This window comes from Sciurus carolinensis, unplaced genomic scaffold (assembly GCF_902686445.1).
Source record: "Sciurus carolinensis unplaced genomic scaffold, mSciCar1.2, whole genome shotgun sequence".
NCBI lineage: Eukaryota > Metazoa > Chordata > Mammalia > Rodentia > Sciuridae > Sciurus > Sciurus carolinensis.
In genome coordinates this window covers 166,792-190,114 of record NW_025920201.1, presented here as the reverse complement: position 1 = coordinate 190,114, position 23,323 = coordinate 166,792, and the positions used below count along the sequence as shown (strand labels likewise).

The following is a 23,323-nucleotide window of genomic DNA, read 5'->3' as shown; positions in this document are numbered from 1 at the left end:
AGAGGCCTTTTATGAACATGGCTGGTTTCAATATTCCAGATAAACATGCAGTCATGAGAAAGGTAACACAGGGAACCAGGACAGTAGTTGACATATGGTTGGAGTTGATGGTAGAAAGAAGCCTATGTCAGAGTGAGGACAGAGCATCTATGCTCTTTTTGCAGTTCGTATTAAGATCTAGAAGAAAGCTTGCTCTCATCAGAAAGACCTGGTGTTGGAACATGAGAAAACAGCTGTGAAGATTAAGTTTCAAACTGGTTGTGAGTTCTCTGGATGGAGCTGAGACTGCATCCTCGATCCCAGAACCACAATTAAAACAGTGGCTTATGCTTGGAGAACAAGTGAAATTTAAACAATGAACCAAAGCCACTGACTGCCTCTCATCCTCAAATAGTCTATGGCCAGAATTGGGTCTGGGTGTTAGTTGAAGGGCTCAACTTTGATGTTGGTTCTGTGGTTATAGATGAAAAATTTTGAGGATAGTAGGTAGGGGTTCATCAATTTATACTGATCTAATTGCTCACTGTTTACCCTTATAATGGATTAATGTTAGAAATCAATAGAATGACATAATTAGAATTAAATAATGGTGTTTGAAAATATTCCAGATTCCATTGATATTATACCATAAATATGTCAGCATCCCCATGAACAATTAAACAGAAACACCCACAAATATTCAACAACATTAGATTCATAGTGTGATATGATACTGTTTATGGAATTTTTCACATTTCTAATACACTATAGGAGTATATCCATTATTCTATTTCCATTTAATTAAAGTTTTAAAGTTTTTTAAAAATCATTTATTTCCAAGTTATGGAACAATTTTTTTAAAAACTTACTTTTTCATTAAAAAACACATTTTCATTCTTATTCTACCTTTCCATCCTTCTTTTCTGTTTCCCTTAAATGTTTATTCTTCTGGAACGGGCTTCTCATTAAATTTTATTTTAGACTGTTTGTGGTTTCTGCATCATAGGATCCTTGTGCCTCAGTGATTTCTTTCTTTATAAGTTTTTTCTATTTTTTTTAACAAGGTTGTGTACGATTTTCTCTCCTTTCCTATAAGGTAAGTAGGGTGAATGGAACTTCCACTTTATAGACAAAGGATCTGAGAGAGAGAGGCAAACAAAGATTTATCAAAAGACTTCTGTGATATGTGGAAAAAATTTTCATGGAGAGTTTTCAAAATCTCAAAAATCACAGGGTTAACCCTGCACTCAGAGATTCTCTGGTGTTGATTGAAATTTGGGCAACTGGGATTTTCTCTTGCATGTTTAGGTTTGAGAGCCCCCTCCCCAAAGTATATTCCATCTCTGTGACCTCATTTATCACAGCCAGGCAGCACTGTCATCAAATTCACCTTCTTAATAGCACAGTATCTGCTTGGCCACACAGATAATAATGATCCAGGAAGATAGAGTTTCAAATTAACCTTGTGGGAAGCAGTTGTTAACCATCACCTGCCAAGGAAACAGGAGGAAACTGGACACTCTTTTGATATGTTTGGAGGTGACAAAAAATGACACCTCTTAAAATGACTCTTTTAGGGAGTGTATTTGAATATCAGCACAACTTGAGGCCATCAGATTGAGATTATGAGCACTTACTATCATTTCTTCTATAGTAGTTTAATGAATCTTGTCACATGGCATAATAAATCTACATTACCTGAAATCTAACTGTATATTTATTCCACAATTTGTAGATAAATAAGGCAGGTCAGAGCCCTGGTTAATGCCTGCAATTTCTCCCACATATAATTTTTTGTTGGTTATTTTGTTCATTATATGGGAGAGACAGTATCAAGTTTTCATCCACCACATATGAATGCTTTCCTTGGGTTGGTGGTGTCCATTTTATATCCAAGTCTCAGTACAGTGGGGAAGCAAATAGTCTCACACAGGCTATGATTATCTATTCTTTAGGTGAAAAACATGGTAGAAAACTAATCTTCTCCACACAAAAGATGATGTGATTATCTGGGAGTTTAGAGACCATACTTTCGGGAAAGAAGAGGTGAGCCATGGGATTTTGATGTGTCATAGCCTGGGGAGAAGAACCAATTGTTAACATGAAATACTGTAGTAGTTGGACCAGGGTTGATCCGCAGAGGTTTTGTGGCTGTCTCTAACTGGGTTTTCCAAAAGTAGACCCTGAGACAAGATCTTGGGTCCAAATATTTATTTGGGAGGTGATGCCAGGAAGAATGGTGTGGGGAGTAGAGAAGTGAGACAAGAAAGCCAATAAAGTGTGTGTTTATGAATGGGTCACAACACTGGGCAGAGGGGTCACTCCTGCTGGGTACCCTCTCTGTGTTTCCAAGAAGCCAGGGAATTTAATTCCAAGCTTTTATTTCACCATGAGGACAAAGAGGTACATATTGCTGTTGCATGTTTGAGAACTGTGGGGGCTTCAGGTGTCTTCTAGGGTGTGTTGAAATCTTCTGCTTTGATTAGGAAGTCCTTATAGCTTAGACTACTCTGGGATGTACTCTGATATGCCTGATAGATCTCTTAGATACTTAGCTCACTACAGAATTGAGGATGGTGAAATGCTCAACTTGTTCAAATATTTGTACACTGCTGATAATCTCAACTATTAACAGATGATTTTGGCATTCGTTAATTTGTATATATTTATTTATTTTTTTAAATCTTGAACTTATTTCATCCTTTTACATTTGTTTGTGTGCTTCAGAAAGTAAAGAGTGTGTGTCTGTGTGTGTGTGTGTGTGTGCACGCATGCACTTGTGAACTTGACAATATGCTTAAACATTAGTCACTAAAGGAAAATTGGTTGGACATGTGCATGGGTATGTGATATAAAACACCATGCTCATTGACATGAACTTAAGATGAAATGGCAAACATCTTCATTAGAAAATTGCCCTTCTGCTCAATGTGATATGTATACTATGGAGTATTTTCTTGAAATGGAGTTGAGCTTAATGTAGATGCTGGATGGGAACTTTTCTTGGAACTTTTATTTTCCCCTTAAGTCCTTCTTACTGAGTGGTCTGTGTGTTAAAATTAGGAACAGAAAAGTTGACTGCACCAAGCCTCCCTGTATTGGAATGCCTTTGATAATTATCATGAACAGTGAGAGCCAGTGTGGGCAACTGTGTTAAAGACAAAGTCTTTTCCCCACATGACCTGGGGGAAGGACAGATGACCTTGCACAGCAAAAGCTTGAGAAAGGCAAGTGAGCATGCTCCTGAAAGTTAGTTGGGATGAGAATCTCAGAGAGCCATTTGTGTCAAGTCTGGGCCGAGTTTGTAAAAATATGAGAGAAGTGCCAGAATTAATCAGTCATAAACTCTACATTTTCAAATAAACCATAGACAAAAAATTGATTTATCATTTTTCGCTATTTATCATTATAGTATGATTTGGCAGGTTAAGAGCCTAGTGATTTTAGACTGCTGGTATGAAGGCAACAGATTTTTTTTTTTTTTTTTTTTTTGCTACTTGGACACATTTTCAGTAGACTTGGAGGAGGTTCAGCCTGAAGAAATGCATAGTTCAAATAGCCAGTATGGTCTGAATATATTAAAATGTATATGGTATTGTTGTCACTTTAAGGTATTCTATTTTTCTTTTTTTTTCCCAAGCAATCAAAAGATGTTTATTTTTTAAAGAAAGATCTGTAAAAAAATAATTTTTTCAAACAGCTTTACTTTCATAGAGAAAACGTTCTACAGAGGTTGACTAAGATTTTAATATTTTAAATTGTACCATCATTAAATAAGGTGGGAAACCATATGAATTTCATTGCACTGGAAGAAATGCAAAGCATTTTTTAATATAAAGTATACAGAGCATTCTAGTCAACTACAGCTGTGTTACAGCTATGTATTCTTTTGGATTTGGTCCAAAGGAATCTGAGTCTGTTTCCAGAAAGAATGAAAAATGTTACAGACACTTGATCAGTTACTCCTCAATTAAGAATGCACAAAAAAGGCATTCCTTGTAGATCCCACTGAATCCAGTTTCCCAACACTGATACTTTCCTTTTCCCTTTCCCCCACCTCAGTTCACTTAGGGTTCCAGGTCCTTGAAACAGGCATTCAGATTTTCTTCAGAAACACATGTCCCATGGTCAGATGAACTACCCAGTTTTCCAGTAAGTTGTCACCTCTTCTGTTCCCAGATCTCTGCCATATTTAGGTTCAAATATCTAAGACCTTTTAAAGCTTGAAGATTTCCAGTGTAAAAAGCTACATCTGCTGTGTCCAACCCATTTTGAAGTCCTCCATCATTTATCATATTTAAGTGAGATAACTGCTTTTTCAAGTGAAGTTTATAACTTGTATTAATTCTTAAAAATAACACCTGTGTTTGTTCTTCTGGAAGAAGAACAAATATAGCTTCATGCATTTTTGCCATTTGCTTACAAATATTCCTGAAATAGGCAGAAGGAAGGGGAGCTTTCACTTCATGCTTTGATAATAGCTTGTCAAATAAGCTATCCATTATCGCTACAAGCTTAGCTGATATTTCAGCAATGTGGTCATGGTAATCTTTAGTGATATGATCAAAATGCCTAAGCATGTTATATTGCTTAGGTGGTAGTTGAGCTTCAAATGAGACCAGATCACAGGAATGTAGTGCACAATTAATTGCAAACATCATGAAGAAAGAGCCAAATTTTTTGTAGTTATTGTTTTTAGTCAACAACTTGCAATGCACCAGCTCCAAGAACTAACTGGCAACTTCTTGAATTGAAGTACTTCAATAAATCTGACAGATGAGTAAGCATGTCAGTAGTAACAAATGGGATGTTATCCACACACTGGCAATATTCAAGGATAATTCTTATTAATAGCAATACAGTTCCAACAACAGTATATTGTTGTACCTCGACAATGAGAACTTCAGCTAGTTTTCTTTCTTCCCCTGATTTTTTTTTCAGTTAAAACAATCTTTCCATCTGATATAGAATCAACAAGATCCTGAAATTCTGCAGTAACATCAGCTTGTTTCCAGCACTCATTGTCTAAGACAAGGCTGAGCTTGGTTTTTTCCTCTTCATGAAATCTATTTACAAATTTATTAGCTTGGCTTTGAAGTGCTCCAAGTAATGACATACTTTTTCTTCCACTGATCTGTTCTGTCTCTAAAATGACTGTTTCCATTAATCTAGAAAGTGTAGGAATTCCATGGAATTTAATTTCTTAAGAAAACCATCCTTTGCTCTTGACATGAGAAATTTGATGGCTTGATCATGACATATATCTGAGGCACTATACAGTAACTCTTGGATATTATTTGCCAGCTTCCCCAGTTCTAAGTCAGTTAATTTCATGTTTTCACTAACTATAATATCCACACTCCTGGAGTAGCAGATGATGATGTCCACTCTGCTAGATGAAGAATCAGTAGTACATTCTGGTTCAGATACCGAATCACTGCTGCAGGGCTCGCTATTTGGAGATGCATTTCTTTGTGAGGTAGCATCAACTACTATAGGCATTAATTTGCCCTCACTGAGTGCATCAATTATCAACATGCCTTCCTGGATTAAATAAGCCACCTCTTTGTCCAACAAATTATCTTTTGTAGCATTATTCTGCTGTGAAATCTCCTCCAATTCTTGAGTCCTTTGGTTTTTGTCAAGAACTGAGAGAACGACATTGTGAATGATATTCAATGTTGCCTTAAGTATCTGTAGGAAAATTTTAAACTTAGAAAAAATATCCTTCAACAGATCAAACCACTGAGGAAAATTCAACATTCTCATCTGATCTGCAAGCTTCATAACATCTTTGTCTATTTCTTCTATTTGTGAAAACTTCTTAATCACACACTGCTTAATGATATTCTTTGCTGTAATAATCATTTCTTCACCATAGATTTCTAAAAAAATTAAGTTTTCTTTGTTTTAAAAGTCCAAATACAAGAGATACAAGTCTTTCCTCTTCTAAAATTTGACAGTCATCTTCCAGTGGTCTATTTAATTCACTGTGTGAGTAAATAGAAAATTCTGCAACCATAATTTTATCTATCAGTTTTTCTAATTCACAAAGTTGTGATCCCAAATGCCTTTTCTTGAAGCAACTTTGAGGAAGCTGCATCATGACTTCCTTTTCCACCAGCAGTATTAAAATGAGACCATGGTAAAACTGAATTAAAAGTTAAGGAATCATCCAAGGCAAAATCTGGTTTCATAAAAATCTTAGGTACTTGCTCCAGATCTGTCCTGGATTTATCATGAGTATGTAAAAGACTCCTGTCAAAGGTATCTTTAGGAGGACAAATATTCTTGCATCTCTCATGCATCTTCTCTCTCTGAGAGATTTCCTGTTGACATACTGTAAAATGTTCCTTGTTGATCTGTGGGAGGTAGAATGAAGGTATGACTTCGATGTCCACAAAGTCCAATCCCCATGTTTTTCTGAAGAAGTCAGATTCTCTTTTTGCTAATCTAGGATCATTTAGTGCTGCTGGGAGATTTACTTTGGAATGATATACAGTCCATCTATTTTGATCTGTAACTAGAGATGGGATAACACATAAACTATCTGAATCACCTGTGGGTTCCTAGGGACATACATCTGGCAGTGACTGCACAGGCCGAATGTGTTTTGTTGGATCTACCTCTTTTTTAAAGAAAACATCACTGCTGCTTCCTTGAGGCACTGGTGAAGAACTGTGACTTGAAGCCATTGCATAAAATCACCACTCAACTGCGGTCCCCGGCAGCCACCCCAGAGCGAGGCCTAGTGCATCGCCGTCGCCTCTGGCCCTCCACGTCGAACGGAGGCTGCTGCTCTGCCGCCACTGCCACCCGGAGACCAGCCAGGCCGAACCCGGCTTCCCGCCTCCGCCTCGCGCCTACTGGCCCGTCGGCCTGGGGAGCACAGGGCCGCCCTCTGGAGCCCAGCTGGACGCGGGAGTAAGAGGCAGCAGCGGCGGCTCCCTCACGTCTCTCCCGGGTGTCCTGTCAGCCAGCAGTTTCCCCCGGGTCCTCAGCACCGCCTCCGCAGCTCCTGCCACCGCCTCTCCCACATCCCCGGCCTCCAGGGGAGCCGCCGCTGCCTTCGCTGCCATGCAGCGACCACTGCCCCTGGGGCTTCTGATTCCAGCTCCACTGCTTCTCCTCACCCCGCCCGCCCGACCTGGCAGGGTCAGGGAGATGGCGTCGGAGGCTGCCGCGAGGCCGCCGCAGTCCCCAGCCCACAATCCACCGCGCGGCTCCGCCTGGGCGGGAGGACCTGGGCCCTGACCCGGGGGAGAGCTGGAGCCTCGGTGAGGGGTCGCGGCGCGGGCCGGCGTGCCCTCCGCGGGCGCAGCCGCGTTCCCCCCAGGCGGGGAATACCCCGCGCTGCTCCTCTGCACCTCCTCTAATAGTACCACAGGCAAAGACAAAAATCCTCCCTGAACTCCACTTTTCCCCACGACCCTTACCCCCAACTGAGGCAGGATGTTAGGGATGACAAGATGCTGGAATGTGGTATTCTGTTGTTCTATGTCTATGTTTTTCTCCATATATGTTAAATAAACATGTATATAAAATACACATTTTAAATTCGTATACATATTATATCAGTCAAAATATTGTCAGAGAAGCTGAAACCATGCTAGTTATTTTAACAGAGAAAATTTAATACATGAAATATGTTAAACATATATGGAAGATTAAAATTTGTTAGAGAATTAGCAAATATTTCATGCAGCTACTACCTTGGGCTATGGGAACAAGAGGAGGACATACGTTTAGGAAAAGATTGGAGGAGGGACTCTGCAAAACTGGATCTAAAGGGATGTGATGAGACTAGTTCTTAGCATGTAGGGCAAGAATAAATGCATAAAACCATAGTATTAAAGGCTGGAATCCAAAATCACTGCTAGGTGAGAAAGCAATGGTAGGTAATGTGGATTGGAATAGAAAACCAACAGAAAAAGGCAAAACTTTCTCCAACTTCCCATCATTCAGTCTTCCTCTAGCACCCCTTACTTGTCCATACTAGCAAAGATCAGGTAGCAACACTGAAATGGTCTGCAGAGCTCCAACCCCAGCATCCACACCAGCCTTTTGAAGGTGACCTTAGAGGTGAAACACTACAACCTAAAAATCACTGTGCATACATAGTGGATTGAACACTTTGAAATTGCCGATGCCCTTTTAAAGTATTTTAATTCTATAAAACTATTTTTTTCAATCCACAATTTTTATGAGCCAAAAATACAGGGGAAATCATCTTGTATATAATCAAAATATATTCATGTGTTCCTAAAGGCTTACATCATTGAGTATCTAAATATAAACACATTATCAAACATATTTAAGGTAGAAGAAGACATTTCTACACCTAATTAAGTTAAAGGCAGCTGGTACTCTTCTCTGAATGAGACAGAAATCTACCAGACTTTCCCCCTATGTATAAGTAGCACTCAACCTGGGACCTGATGATACTCACCCTGACATGATTTTGCATGGTGTAAATTTCCTCTGCAAAGTGCCTTCCCATCATGGATATCTCTTTGATTTATCATCCTGCTGCCTTGACTGTGATCCATTGAGTCTTCAAGGATCCATAGGGGGCCACGTTCCAGTAGCAAGAGGTTAGCTTAAAAACTCCTCCAGTATCTAGATTAGAAGAGGGAATCCAGGTCTTATGAGGAGTTCCTTTAAGGATGTGAAGTCCCTTACAATGTTGTTGCCATGGGAATACCATGGTGTTTTAGTGTACAGCTGGCTATCTCTTGGAGGGGCACAATCCACAATCTGTTTTGGATATCCATATGCATTTTGGAACTGGGCTCTTCTCGTGTAAAAGAAAAGTATGTTTGCATTTGCTTTATGGAAATGATTCAGAGGCCATTGAGTAAGTCATCGGTAAAGGCACACGGTGTGCTCATAACAGGCCATGTGCTCCTTAGGCATTTGTCAAGGGCTATTGTGCTGTTCCCAAAGCACTTGGTACAAATTCCCATTTTTTTTCCATTACTTGATTTAAATAGAGTATAAGAGAAGGGAGAGTGAGGCCTGAAAATCTGCAATAGAAGGAATGAATTCAAAAGGAATCTGAATTGTTAGGTAGCAACAATGTGCAACTCATTTCAGGGAATCCCACAGGCAGCTTTCCCAAAGCAGACTTTTCCTCTCCAGGTACCCACTCTTCTTTCCTGCAGTCTTCTTTCTCCCTGACAAACCAATGCCACAATTTCAAAGTGATTCAACTGACTCCCAATTCTTCCTCTTTCACAATAGCAGGGAGTAGAGGAAACTAACAAACAGCTGACCCAACTGTCAGACTTAATAGCAGCCAAGTGATGTTTGTAGGCTAGGCCATGCATGAAAGATGACTTTATAATTGCCTTCCAGATCCCAAGGATAAGAGCATATGTTGAAATCAGCATAACCCTCTTCAGTTTTTCAGACTCCAACCTCTAGAGGTCCAGGAGATGTGTTGGCAGCACCAGCATTTGGCCTTGATGTGAGGATCATCTCCCTCTTCAGTTGAATGTGTTCTGGGCATTTAGTTTACCCCTCATTTCCTGTTTGTGCCCTCTAACATATCAAATGGCACTTATTGATACACTGTGGCCTCTTTCCAGAGGGGCTCATTATTGCCTTTACTGCATATAAAATCCTTTTGTGTTTAAGCCTCTCGGCACTTTCCTTTTTTTTTTTTAATCCCATCTGTCAGTGGGCTTTTGCGCCCTGTGCGTCAGTGTATGAATACTTCACTGTTCCTCCGAATGAAGCTCCTGTTTCTGAAGTCCTTTCACTGGGGAAGGCTGCTGGAACAATTTTTAAAGGATAAGTAGGAGAAAATGGAAGAAAAAACAAAACAAAAAAGTCATTGTGTTCAGCTCAGGACAGTTTGGTTTACAGCCTGGTGGGCTCCTGCTGACCTGGTGCTCTCCCTTGAACCATAGTTTCACGCTCTTATCTTGAGAGCATCCACTTTCTTTGGTCTAAAGCAAAGGTAAATTGTAGGAACCTGTTTTTTTATGGGAAGATGGAATGTCCTAAATAAGATGGTAGTGCTGTCTCATTCTTTCTGCTTCTGTTAGATCTGTGGATATCTGGGGGTGTTTCTAATTCTGGGGCAAAGGATACTGAAAAAAAAGAGTCCTTAACTTTTCTTGATAAATATCAACCCATTGCACTCTTTTTCAATTAAGTTACTTGCATGTTCTCAATCAGAAAATTTCTAAAGCACAGAGCAGAATAGAGTTGGCATTGATGCCAGTCAGTAGGCAGGATGGGAGGATGTGTGTGACCTTGACCTGATGACAGGTGTGCATGTCACCAGGTAGTGCACTGTGTCATTCCTAAGTTTAGTGTTAGGAACAGTGGAACAAAGACTCAGAGTTCTTATGCCTTTCAGACTACCATCTTAATTTTGAACTGTTCCATGACATTGGGACTGAGACCCAGCAGTTCAGAAACAGTGGAATGTAGTAGCAGGTTATAGGAGTCTCATTGTGTAATCCATGAGCCTTTGCATCAGAATTGCCCGTAATGTTTCAGAGAACTGCAATATCTAAGGCCCACCCTAGAAATGCTGATTCAAAATATTAGGCCTGTGTTTTAATAAATACTTCCAGTTATTCCAATATACACCAAAGTTTGAATATTATTTTTATAGCAGGCCAAATGGTAACTGTAAGTGGGATCAAAAAATAAAGCATTTCCAAGGTTAAAGCATTAACCTTGATTAGAATATTGTCTTATTTATACCAGGAGGAACATCCTTCCTTACCTATGAAAATATTTTATGTGGAAGAAAATAGTGAGAATGTTTCACCTGGGGAGACTTCTCCAGCTTAGTTTCAATAGACCAATTGGCCATATTCTCAGTTTCATGTATATTTCATTTCCTTACAGTTCTTCTCATTTAGTACTGTCAATACAACAAATAATAAAAGAAGAGTAAAAATATTCATCTCTTCTTTATCATCCTGAGGGCTGGGTGAATTGGAGATACACTGAATATCAACCATCAAATCTTTGTTTGAATACTACCATTAAGCATTTTTCTAAACGTTAATCTGGAAAGCTCCAGGGATGATCTTATGATGCCTCACGGTACCTTTTGTAGAACAAATTCTCACTCTAGAATTCATGTTGTTGCTGAAGAATATGTCCATGTGACCTTTGGCGAAGATTGATTTTTTTCTTCCCATTTAGATGAAGTACCAGCATGAAAAATGATTCAGTAAAGATTACAGAAGAACAATTGGATAAAGTAACTAGAGAGTTCAATAAATGCAGGCTTTTCTGTATATGGTTCTGAATCCAAAATCAATGGTCAAAGTCTGGACAAAAGAGACCATAGCTTTTATGCCAGGCACATTATTCTGCTACCAAGACTGTCAACCTCAGCAACTTAGAGAGACCTCACTTCAAAATCACAAAAACATTTTTTAAAAATAAATATTTATGGATATAGTTCTGTAGTTCTGTGGTAAAGTGTCCCTGGGTTCATTTACCAGTACCAAAAAAAGAAAAGAACTTTGGAGATCTTTGAAACTTGAATTCCAGGGAATTTCATTATTTAAGTTGCCCCTTTCAGAAATTTCCAGTAATTCACAATGGAATTATATAGGCAGTCATTTGAATGGAGTAAATAGGTAATCTACAAAATGTTATTCACAGTATTTTTTTAATCACTGTTGATTTGCTGTGCCCAGATCTGCATGGAGGTAAAATATCCAAACTATCACATTTTTATTTTAAAATTCCATGCTTATTACTCACAGAAAAAATAAGTATTAGTTTTGTTAGGGAACTTTCCCCAAATCCATCATTTCCAGGAAAATGCACTACTCTGATAAACAAAAGAAACTCTCTGCTGTGGTTAAATGAAAGTTGTTTTTGACCTCAAAATTCTGAGTCTACGTTTAAGAGTCAGCATAGTTCCACTGCCCAGGCTTCTAAATAAATTCTGGTCGGTTGCCTGTTTGGATTCACCTATCCTGTGACTGGGTAGAGAGGCTTCTGGCATGGGAGAAGGTGAAGAGGAAGTTTCTGGCTTGTCTCAGGTGCTGACTTGTCTTTGCTCTTCATTGAGCTTTCTACTTTTTCATACTGGTGGCAGCAATCAGGCCATCGGAGTCTATCTGTGGGAGTGGGGGCAATCACACTCCCCACTGCTCTCCCCCTCTTTCTGGATTAGGAAACACTTTTGCACACATATCAGAGAGAACTTCCCTGTGGGAGTTCCCGGGACCCCCAGCCTTGGGCATGGTCAAGATGGCGCCTGACGCTGAACCAAAAGCGGCCAGCTATACAGTAAACAACCAGCGAATTCCAATGATTGGCTAGTTAACGATGTGACTAGAGCATGCCCCCCTCGTGTACCCATCCTATGCTTGCAGCTGTCCACGTTTATCTCGTGTACTCTCCCCTGATTGGTTGAAGTGTATATAAGCCTGGAGGGTGGGAGAGTAGGGGGGACGGAAGAAGCGGAAGAAGTGGCGGCGGCGGCGGCAGTGGCAGCGGCAGAGGCTGGAGCTGAGCTGGAAGCTGGGAGTACGCGGGAGCTGGAAGAAGCTGGGAGAAGGGAAGCTGGGAGTGCGCAGAAGCTAGGGGTAAGAGAAGCGTAGGAGAGGAACTGTGCACAATAAACTTCCAAAGCTTCAGACATTTGTTGTGTCTCTCTCTGCGGCCAGAGGGGACGCGATACTTCCCTGCTCCAAAGTGAAATCCAGAGTCATCTCTGAAAAGCTCAGATTCACAATACTCTTCCCCACATTTCATCAAGCTTTGCTGGCCATTTTGTTCTTCAGGAGTCTTTCTCTCTATTCATCAGTCAATTTTACAAAAGATTGTGTACATTTTTAACCACCAAAAAAGTAGAAGCCATAATGACCAAAATGTAAGAGTGATATCAAGTGAATGATGTCAATCCAATGAAATCTGACCTAAGGAAGTCTCTCTATGTATCCATACGTAACGAACTGCACTCTAACTTGGTATGTACCCATGCTGAAACCTAATTTAGGAATGTACTTTCTAGCTGAGTGTCAGTCAGTCATAGCAGACAAGTTTCAGCATCACAGGTGACCAACTGTTGGAACCACATTCAAATAAGACAAATATGACCAACCCATTTGTACCTTATTTCCATTTTCTGTATGTCATTTCTTCTTCACTGGCTATAAATGTAACATGCATGTGAGATGGGATGAAGCATTAGGAACCATTTTTGGTCCAGACTACTGCAGGATTCTAGAAGAATAAAAGCCAAGAAACATATGTAAGCCAAGTAAGATGAAGAAGTGAGAAGAGATTTCAAGTCACCAGAGGAAGACTTAAGAATCAGCGTGAAATTTACTATTTTCTTTCTTTCCATTAGCCATGGTCACCATCAATAATCCTTCTGAAAAGAGGCTCTTTTTTTTTCTTTTTTTAACACTACCTGATTCCCAACATAAGGATAGTGCTAAACTCAACTCCAGCTGATGCATGATAGAAATGTAGCATGAGCAATAGATTAAACCTTTGATGTTTTTGTGACTGCAGCATAACATAGCTTGTGCCGAACTTTACAAATGGAGCCCATAATTAGCGTCTTAAAGACCTTTTTTTTTTTTTTTAATTCAAACATGTCCCAAATAACAGGGCTTCCTAGGAGAAAAGTAGAGAAGTGGGACTGGGAAGACACCTGATGAGTCAGAATCCTGGAATCAGAGGGAAAAAATCCTTTGTCCTGCCATTCTTTGCAGATCTCTTGAGCACAGATGAATCATGATTCAGTGATCCACTATGTGAGTAGGGTCACAGAGAATGACGAAACCATTGCACTTCATATCAGAGATCCAACAGTCTGTCTTCACAGAGGTGAGCTCACATTCCAGCCTACCTATAAGTATGACACTGGCTCCGATGACTGGGACACCAGTGAGAAGTGTCATGCTCCTGCCTGGTGTGACTGGGTCCTCTGGAAAGGGAAGAACATAATTCAGCTGAGTTACCAGAGCCACATGGCCCTGAAAACCAGTGACCACAAGCCTGTCAGCTCCATGTTTGGGGTGAAAAAAAAAAACTCAGAGCTTTGAGGACTTAGTGGCATTTCCTGTTAAACCACAGTCATTTAGTCTAACACCATCTAGGTTCTTAGTACTGTCCATAATAAGGACTACAACTAATTTGCAGTAAAGGCAGGTGTTGGGATGAGGGTCATAAATGAAGAACTGTACCGGAAGACTCTGGAGGAAATTGTTCGCTCCCTGGATAAGATGGAGAATGCCAACATTCCGTCTGTGTCTCTGTCCAAGCGAGAGTTCTGTTTTCAGAATGTGAAGTACATGCAATCGCAAATAGAATCCTTTACGATTCATAATGGACAAGTACCCCGTCAGTTTGAATTCTTCAACAAACCTGGTGAGGAATCTTTCTGTAAGCAGTGGCTGAATGCCAACCCCAGCAGAGAACTCCTCCTTCCAGATTCTGACATTGAGATTGAGTTGGAGCTCTTTGTAAATAAGACAACAGCTACAAAACTCAACTCTGGTGAAGATAAAATTGAGGACATTCTGGTTTTGCACTTGGACAGGAGGAAAGATTACTTTTTGTCTGTGTCTGGGAACTACCTTCCCAGCTGTTTCGGGTCCCCCATTCATACACTGTGCTACATGAGGGAACCAATCTTGGACCTACCATTTGAAACTGTTAGTGAGCTGACTCTGATGCCATTGCAGACTGAAGATGATGGCAGCCAGTTAGAGAGACCCATGGAAATCCCCAAAGAGCTCTGGATGATGGTGGATTACCTGTACTGAAATGCTATCCAGCAGGAAGGTCTGTTTCAGCAGCCAGGACTGAGATCAGAATTTGAACATATCAGGGACTGTATGGATACTGGAATGATTGATAACCTCTCTGCTAGTAATCATTCCGTAGCTAAAGCCTTGCTGCTTTTTCTGGAGAGTCTGCCAGAGCCTGTTGTCTGTTATAGTTCCTACCATAACTGCTTGGAGTGTTCTGGCAATTACACAGCAAGCAAACAGTTTATTTCTACTCTTCCCACATTCCACAACAATGTCTTCAACAACTTGATGGCGTTTTTGCAAGAATTACTGAAAAATTCAGCAAAAAATCATTTGGATGAGAATATTCTAGCTAGCATATTTGGCAGCTTACTGCTTCGAAACCCAGCTTATCACCAAAAGCCTGAAATGGCCGAGAAGAAGAAGGCTCAAGAGTTTATTCACCAGTTCCTCTGCAACCCACTCTGAGTCTTTTGGTCTCCTTCCTTGTTTCAATCAGGGCAGCCAATTTACAGCTCCACCTGTTGCAGCTCAGGGGCTCCCTTCAAAGCACATGAGGTCATCTGGAAGCAAGAATGGCAGCTCCTGAGCCTAGATCTCCCCTCACCTGTGTCATCATTGATCAGCACACTCAGTGTTGAGTTGTGAAGACATGAGAGAAATCCACAATAATAAAACTGACATTCAATGTTCAACTTAAGTTATTTAACACAGACAGACCTCTATTTATTTTAATTTTAAAAAAATTTTATACTTGTGCTTACTCAGCTTGCCTCCAGGGCATAGTCAATTCCTTCCCTGTAGCCTAGACTGCGCTCCTCATAATCAGATATTTGAACAAACTTTGAAGTCCAGAAAGGACAATGAAAATGGACATTAAGTATGTAGCTGGATGCTTCTGGATAAACAAGCTTTAGCCTCCTGAGATCATTCTATTGCCCAGTCTGAGGACATGTGTATATACATATGCAACTTCTATTCCCTTCCTACTCAGATCTGGCTCAATAATTCTGAGGCTGGCCACTCAGCTTCTGAGGGCAATACAGTGACTTAAAAGTGCAATACTGAAGAACTGGGTGTTCTGGTGAAACAAGTGGAATGTCCTAGGCCAGCAAGCCCTCCAAACTGTATATGATGCATCATTCCTCTCATATTTGTGATATATTTTAATAATAAACATTTTTAACAGTGAAAAAAAAACTCAGGGCTTTGAGGTCTTAGTGGCGTTTCCTGGTAAACCACAGTCATTTATTCTAACACCATCTAGGTTCTTAGTACTGTCCATAATAAGGACTACGACTAATTTGCAGTAAAGGCAGGTGTTTAGTAATAGATATAGATGCTTTCAGATATAATTACAGCCATGGTTTGTCCTTTCTGGGTCTTCTATTCTGATTTGTTATTTTTTACAATCTCAAGTCTACTGAAGTTCAGTGACCAGATAATAGCTACACAGCAAGTAAGTGGCAGAATATGTCCAGAAATCCTAGAAAGTTTGGGGACTGGGGAGACAAGAGACTATAGAAGGTAAAGTCATGTATTCATAAGTGACTTTTCACTCAGACTTCACTAGCTATAGCCTAAAAGAGTCGGGCTTCAATTTCTAGAATAGACACACATTCATCATGAAACACAGGCCTGCTGCTCTTATCTCAGCCACTGCTGGTTATCACTTTGGAGAAAAACCATGCCTGAATGGACAGCAAGAGGAGGCCAGGAAACACCCAACAGATTAATATGTTATATATGTAATACTATGTAACATATGTATGTGTGTGCACACACATGCACGTATATATATTTGTACATGAAGGGGAACCAGGTTTGTCGGGGAGGCAGCCCTTCCCAGCGCAAGTGCTGCCATTTGGGCCTGTGCCACAGCCACTGCCCAAAGGCTGAATATGACTCAGGGCACAGTGGCCCACGGGTGGAGCTCTCTTGGAGTCAGGGGTGCACACCACAGGACAAGTCTATGCCATCCTTTATCCAGTGCTCTTTGTTAGTTGGTTTCTATTGGCCTTGGACATCTAGGCAGCCTGGTCTCCAGGAAATCCCCTTTTCTCTTTCCAATTCATCCTTTTTCCAGGACTTTCTCATGGACAATGATCCCAAATCTTATCCATCCCAAACTTTTGGAGGTCATTTCAACATATTCGTATCACTTGGACATGACCAAAGTTTTCATGAATTCAGTTTTCCACATCTTCTGTGCAGGGGAATACTGGGTATAGACAAGTGTATACATGCAAGTGACTATCAACTTGGTCTTCATGAATAATCCAATTATAAATGCTGGACCTTATTCCCAATTCTTGGTGACACATTTACATAATCAAATACTATGGATTCATTATAAATTGTCATTTTAATTAGGTTTTCCAAACACTGATCTAGCTCATAAGATTCCCAGAGGTGGATTTTTTTTAATTGTCAGATAGTATAACACGGTTTCTTAATTTTGAGCATGGTTATATTAATAGAGGTTGTCAAATTAGTTCATGAATTGTGTTGTTTTTTAAGCAGTGAAAGAATATAAAATATGGGATGTCTAAATAATGGAAAATTGTGTAGCTGTAAAAATGATTTTAGTAACATTGGAAAGCACTTATGATACATTATATTAAAATCAAAATAGAATACATAGTTGTGTAAGGAAACTTAAAAGGAAATACCCATAATGCTGAACATTTTCTGATGGCTTATTAGTGACAGTTTTTCTTTATGTGTATGTTTTTTATTTTCAAATATCCACCATGAAATGAATGACTTGTATGAACATAAAAAATTCAAATATTAAAAGAAATCACAACCTTCTTTGTGATGTTTTTAAAGGCAATAACCATAAAATTGTAGCCTTCTGGACAGTCTTTAGGAGACCAAGTTTGTCGTACTAGAAGTTTCCCCAGGGGTGGTAAGCTAGTCAAAGCAGCTAATTCCATCACCAGCTGGCAATTTTGTCATTAAGAATGAGGAAGTTCACCTTAAACCTCTCCAGTTCCCACCATGGACCATCTTCACTGTCTCGGGGTCTGAGACACCTGAAGCTCCTGCAAAGGCATCACAGGCCATGTCTGAAGCCTCTGGCAAGCCCTGTACCTGGATCTTGCTCTGTTCTCTCACAGCTTGCAGTTTTTTAATTACCAGCCAACCACAAAGCTGAGTCCTAGCAGTGCAACTTTTTTTTTTTTTTTTTTTTGCGGTGCTGGGGATCGAACCCTGGGCCTTGTGCTTGCAAGGCAAGCACTCTACTGACTGAGCTATCTCCCCAGCCCAGCAGTGCAACTTTGATGGCATCAGAGAACAGGCCTGGCTGGCCGAGGGTTGGTTCATAATTACTTCTGGGTGACCAGAAGGGCAGCTGTACTGACACTCTGCTAGGTGTAGGGCTCTGATCTCAGTGCGCCAGAATCATTGCTTCCCATTTTCCCCAGGTTCAGTGGTATTTACACTAATTAATTCCTGCAAATAAAAATGAAGTCCCTCCCTGAGGTCCAAAGCAGGGGTTGTTCACAAATCATGAAGGAAAATAATGACCTGGAGTGACACGGAGTTTGATTATATAAGAGAAGGAAGAACCACCCCCTGGAACTTCTGCATGCTGGACACTGGGCTGAGGCCTTTTGAGAGAAGCTCATAAGCACCCCATCTGGGGACTGAGTGCATTTTACCCTGCAAGGTATTGAAGGAAAATATGCCTCTAATAAGCAGTTGTTTGGTTTGGTGATGGGTCCCTAATGAGAAATACAGAGGGCCCTGATGTTAATCATTGCTGAGCAGTTTGATGTGGTACAAAACCATGGACTTTGGAGTCAGGTGTGGCTCTAACTCCTGGCTCTGAATTTGGGATTTTTGTTATCCTAAGGCGGGGCTTCTGCAGCAACATGGGAAGTGTGTTTGAATGTTGAGCAGCCCGAAAACCTGACCCAGAGCCTCATGCAAGATAGCTAGCAAAGTGACTGACCAGTAGGAGGTGGCCCTTGCCCTTTTATTTCCATAACTGGACACTGAATGCAAGTGAGAAAAAAATTTCATGAAAGAATCATCACTGTGCTTAGTGAAATGAATGAGGTCAACCAGGACTAATTAACTCAAAGCTGCCTTTGGCCTTGTCAACACAGAGAGGAGTTCACTGGCTGTTTGCTAACTCACCGTCTTAGAAGCCAGCAATCTCTTTATCCTGAGTATTTCAGAAGTCTCAGTTCTGTCTCACAGAACTGTTGCTAAGGGGGTTAGAGTGTGTGGATGCTCACATTCCATGTCTCTCAGATGCCTCCAAAATCTCTATCTTATTGTTTTTTTTTTTTTTATTGTTGTTAGCAATCAAAACTCTTTCCAAATAAGTAAAAACAAAAGATATATTCCCTAATGCAGAGAAAAAACACTATTTTAACAGTGAGTCCTTAGAGCAGGATGGTGCTGCAGATGGCAGCACACACAGTTCTGCTGCTGGGGACACCACACGGCCTCCACTCATCTTCCTAGAGTTAAGCTGACTCTTGGAGATAAACCTGCTTTGTGGGAATCTACAGGTAGCAACATAAGCATCCAACATCAATGGCAAGATAAAACATATCAACAAATAAAACACAGGTTCATGTTCCTTCATCCAAAAGTTCCTTAGGACCAGGAATTCAGATTACTGTGGATGAAATAATAAGGCACACATTCTATATACTGTGAAATGTCCCCAGCTAGGTTTGGAGCCACCCTGATAATCAAACACACTAGTATTGCAGTAAATCATGTGGAGAGCCTCACTCAGTGGGATGAAGGAAGAATATACAAAGCCACCTCACACAGTTCAGACTTTGCTCCATGTTAGTTACCAAGGTCTTGCAGCATTTCAAAGCTTTTGCCTTTGACATAATGGCAGAGGAATGGACAGCCTTATTTTAGTAGTAACTTTACAACACTGTAATTCTGAAAAAAATTTAATAATGCAGGGAAATGGCTCATAAAATAAGACAGTATTATTTAGCGGGTGACTGAAAACAATATGGAATTTTAAAGTTTCTAAACTTTTAAAACCTTTCATGTTGAGATGGAAAAATGATGTATCTGAAGCCAAGTTGTGGTTGTTTCTGAGTTGTAGGATTATTGGTGATTTTCATTTTCTTCTTTGTGCTTTTGAAAGTTTTCTAAAATTTCCACCAGGATTAGAAATAAATTTAACAACAAACAAAGTTAATTAACTTTTATACCATCTCAGCATGTTTAAAAGTGGGCATTTTGGGGGTACTTGTTTGGGATGTAGAGAAGGGCTGTCTACTCTCCAAAGGATTCTGGCCAGGGTAGAGTGTGGCTCAGTGGAAAGGGCCTGGAAACAAGCTTTTAGTGACCTTGTCTCTAAATCTCAGCATCTCGGGTCTTATCGGTTCTGTCCATACTAAAGAAAACATACTGGAAACCAAACCCCAGTGTGGAGCAGGGCACATGCAGGTCTGTCTCCTCATCTCTTACAGCATTAAGCTATTCCAAGGAACAAGGCTTTATGCATTCAATGGATGGTTAGGGAAGCTGTGTGTTTTGTTGCCCAGAAAGTCAATGCAAAATAGTCTGCTAATTTCAGAAGCAATTTAGAAAATGACATCTAGGCCCCATCTTAATTCTTGTGGAGTTTCTCCATCATTTTCTACATAAGAACAAAATGATTTGTTAAACATATGGCTCACACTGAGGGCAGAATCTAGATCTTCATTATTTTAAGTGTGGCACATTGCTCAGTGCCTGAGTTGATGTATATGTTATAATAAATGCTGTAGACAGACCTGATGCAATTATACACAAGAATGTGTGCAGATTCTTCTCATTGTATGTATATATACCTATGTATGTAAAGTGTGTGAGTGTATATGCCTGTGTAAATATATAGGTATGCTCACAGATATGCACACGTGTGTAGATGTATATAGGATCTGTTTCTGTTTCATGTATTTGTATTCATTAATTCACTATTAAAGAACCTAACTGGAGATATTGAGATGGTTTAAGTGTGGCTAAACCTTCGTCACCAGGGTGATTGTGTTGAGGGTGGGGTCCTGGGGAGGTAATGAGGGGCAGAGCCCTCAACAAGAGCTCTTGTGTCCTTATGGAAACCACCCTAGGAGTTCTCTCATACTTCCTCCCATGTAAGGACACCATCTTCTTGGAATTTCCAAGGATCCAGAACTACAGAAAATACATTTCTGTTGTCTATGAGTTACCTGGTCTAAGGTATTTTGCTATAGCAACCCGGCAGACTAAGACAGATAACGGAATTAGTCATGGTCACAAAAGACCTTCAGGATTCCAGTGATAGAACTGTAGTAAATTCCAGGCACAGAATTGTAGGACATCATCCCTCAAACCTGGCTGGTCACAGACCCAGCTAAGCATTAAGAAAATAAGATGATGATGTACAGGTGTTCTGACTTCTTTGGCCCAGGAAAGAACACTGAGATGGTTCTCTGTCCAGAGCTTCCCTGGTGATGCTAATGTTCTGCTGGACTTAGAATCTGTAGCCTTGTATCAATAGTGATGATTGTCACTGAGGAAGGAGGTGCTGCCCCAAAGGCACATCCCCTGCCTATGGGATAGGGAGCACACATTTCCAAATGGCACTCACACCACGTCTGACATGTGACACCTCTCCTCACACCCTCGCTACTGCTGCAGATGTTCATCCAGCATGCGAGGAGGGAAATGCTTCTAGGATCCACTGCTCTAGTTCAGCACTGGTCAGATTTTGTTGCATCTTGGTGCTGATGAAAACATAGAATCTGATTCAGTATCTGGACTGGACTCTGCATTTCTTTTTCTTATATTATTCTTTTTAAAATTTTTACAGACTGCATTTTGATCCATTGTCCACAAATGGGGTACAACTTTTCATTTCTATGGTTGTGCATGATGTAGATTCATACCATTCATGTAATCATTCATGTACATAGGTTAATGATGTCTGTCTCATTCTACCATCTTTCATACCCCTGTTCCTTCTCCCTCTCATTTCCCTCTAAAATAATCCAAAGTTAAAATACAAAGAACTCAATCAACAAATGGGCCAAAGAACTGGACAATTTACAGAAGAAGATATACAGGCGATTAATAAATAAATGAAAAACTGTTCAACATCTCTAGTAATTAGAGAAATGCAAATTAAAACAACTCTAAGATTTCATTTTATTCCATTCAATTAGAATTGCTATTATGAAGAACACAAACTATAATAGATGTTGGTGTGGATGTGGGGGAAAAGGTACACATTTACATTGCTGGTGGAGGTGCAAATTGGTTCAGCCACTCTGGAAAGCAGTGTGGAGATTCCTCAGAAAACTCGGAATGGACCCACCTTTTGACCCAGTTATCCCACTTCTCAGTTGATACCCAAAGGACTTAAAATTAGCATACTACAATAATGCAGTCACATCAATGTTTAAAGCTGGTCAATTCACAATAGCTAGATTGTGGACTCTGCATTTCTGGTTTTTTTTTTTTTTTTTGGCAGTGCTGGGGATTGAACCCAGGACCTTAGGGCTTAGTGAGGCAAGCACTCTACCAACTGAGCTATCTCCCCAACCCCTCTGCATTTCTTAAGAAGCCCTCCAGGTGATGCTGCTTTGACAAAATTCTGCATTGCTAAGCGTGCTGGGCAGGAGATCATGGTGGTTGAGGATAACAACTTACTTTTCATTTATGTGGTACTGGTGGGTCTTTTTCTTTAATGTGTGTGTATATTGAATAGCTTTTTCATTTCAATCTTTGTTTCATTTCAGGATGGGTTAGTGTTACAGTTTAGATATAGTACCCCCTAAAACTCACATGTGAGACAATGTAAGAAGATTTGGAGGAGAAACGATTGGGTTCTTGCCTTAACCTAATCAGCAGATTGATCTATGATGGGATTAATTGAATGGTACCTGAAAACAGGTGGGATGTGGCTGGAGGGGATGGGGCATTAGGGGCATGGCTTTGGGTTATATATTTTGCAACTAGAGAGTGGAGTCTCACTCTGCTTTCTGATCACCATGTGAGCTGCTTCCCTCAGTCACTCTTTCCCATGGTGAATTCAGCCTCACCTCCAGCCCCAAGAAATGGATCCAGCCTTCTAGAGACTAAGGCCTCTGAAACTGTGAGTCCTCAAATAAACTTTTCCTCCTCTATGATTGTTCTGGTCACATTCTTTTTGACACAGAATCAAAAATGTTGACTAAAACAGCAAGCAATTCCATTTGGCTTGGTGACCTGAGGGTGCATTAAGAAGAAAGTGAAGATGTGTTTGGGTTTGATGGGGTGGGGGAAAGGGATGCTCTGAGCTTTGGGAAGAATAAGTGTTATTCACTGAGGCAGCTTCTAATGTGGAGGCACATTGAGACATGGAAATATGTAGTCTCCGTGTTGGCTCATCCTAAGAGGAGAAAACTGGAGTACATGATGATAGTTCGGCTGGCCCTCTAGTCTATGGATTGGAGTTATCTAAAGTTGACACCATGATGCTACCCTTCAGAAAGCTTGAGAAGCAGCCATGGCCAAGAGGACACGTGTCTGTCATAGACATGAGGGGGACCTCTCCTCTCTATAAGAAGATCACTGCCGCAGAGTGACCTCAA

The 23,323-nt window shown here is 40.5% G+C and overlaps 1 protein-coding gene and 1 pseudogene across 1 annotated transcript; one reads left to right on the top strand and one right to left on the bottom strand.

Annotated features, from left to right (window-relative positions):
• Positions 1–4,139: 4,139 nt before the first annotated feature.
• Positions 4,140–6,674, bottom strand: LOC124974992 (vacuolar protein sorting-associated protein 54-like; annotated as a pseudogene).
• Positions 6,675–13,706: 7,032 nt separating this feature from the next.
• On the top strand, positions 13,707–15,203 carry LOC124974979 (type II inositol 1,4,5-trisphosphate 5-phosphatase-like). Its single transcript, XM_047537912.1, is given in 2 exon segments — positions 13,707–13,997; positions 14,127–15,203. Coding segments are annotated over 2 exon segments (1,368 nt in total).
• The last annotated feature ends 8,120 nt before the right edge of the window (positions 15,204–23,323 follow it).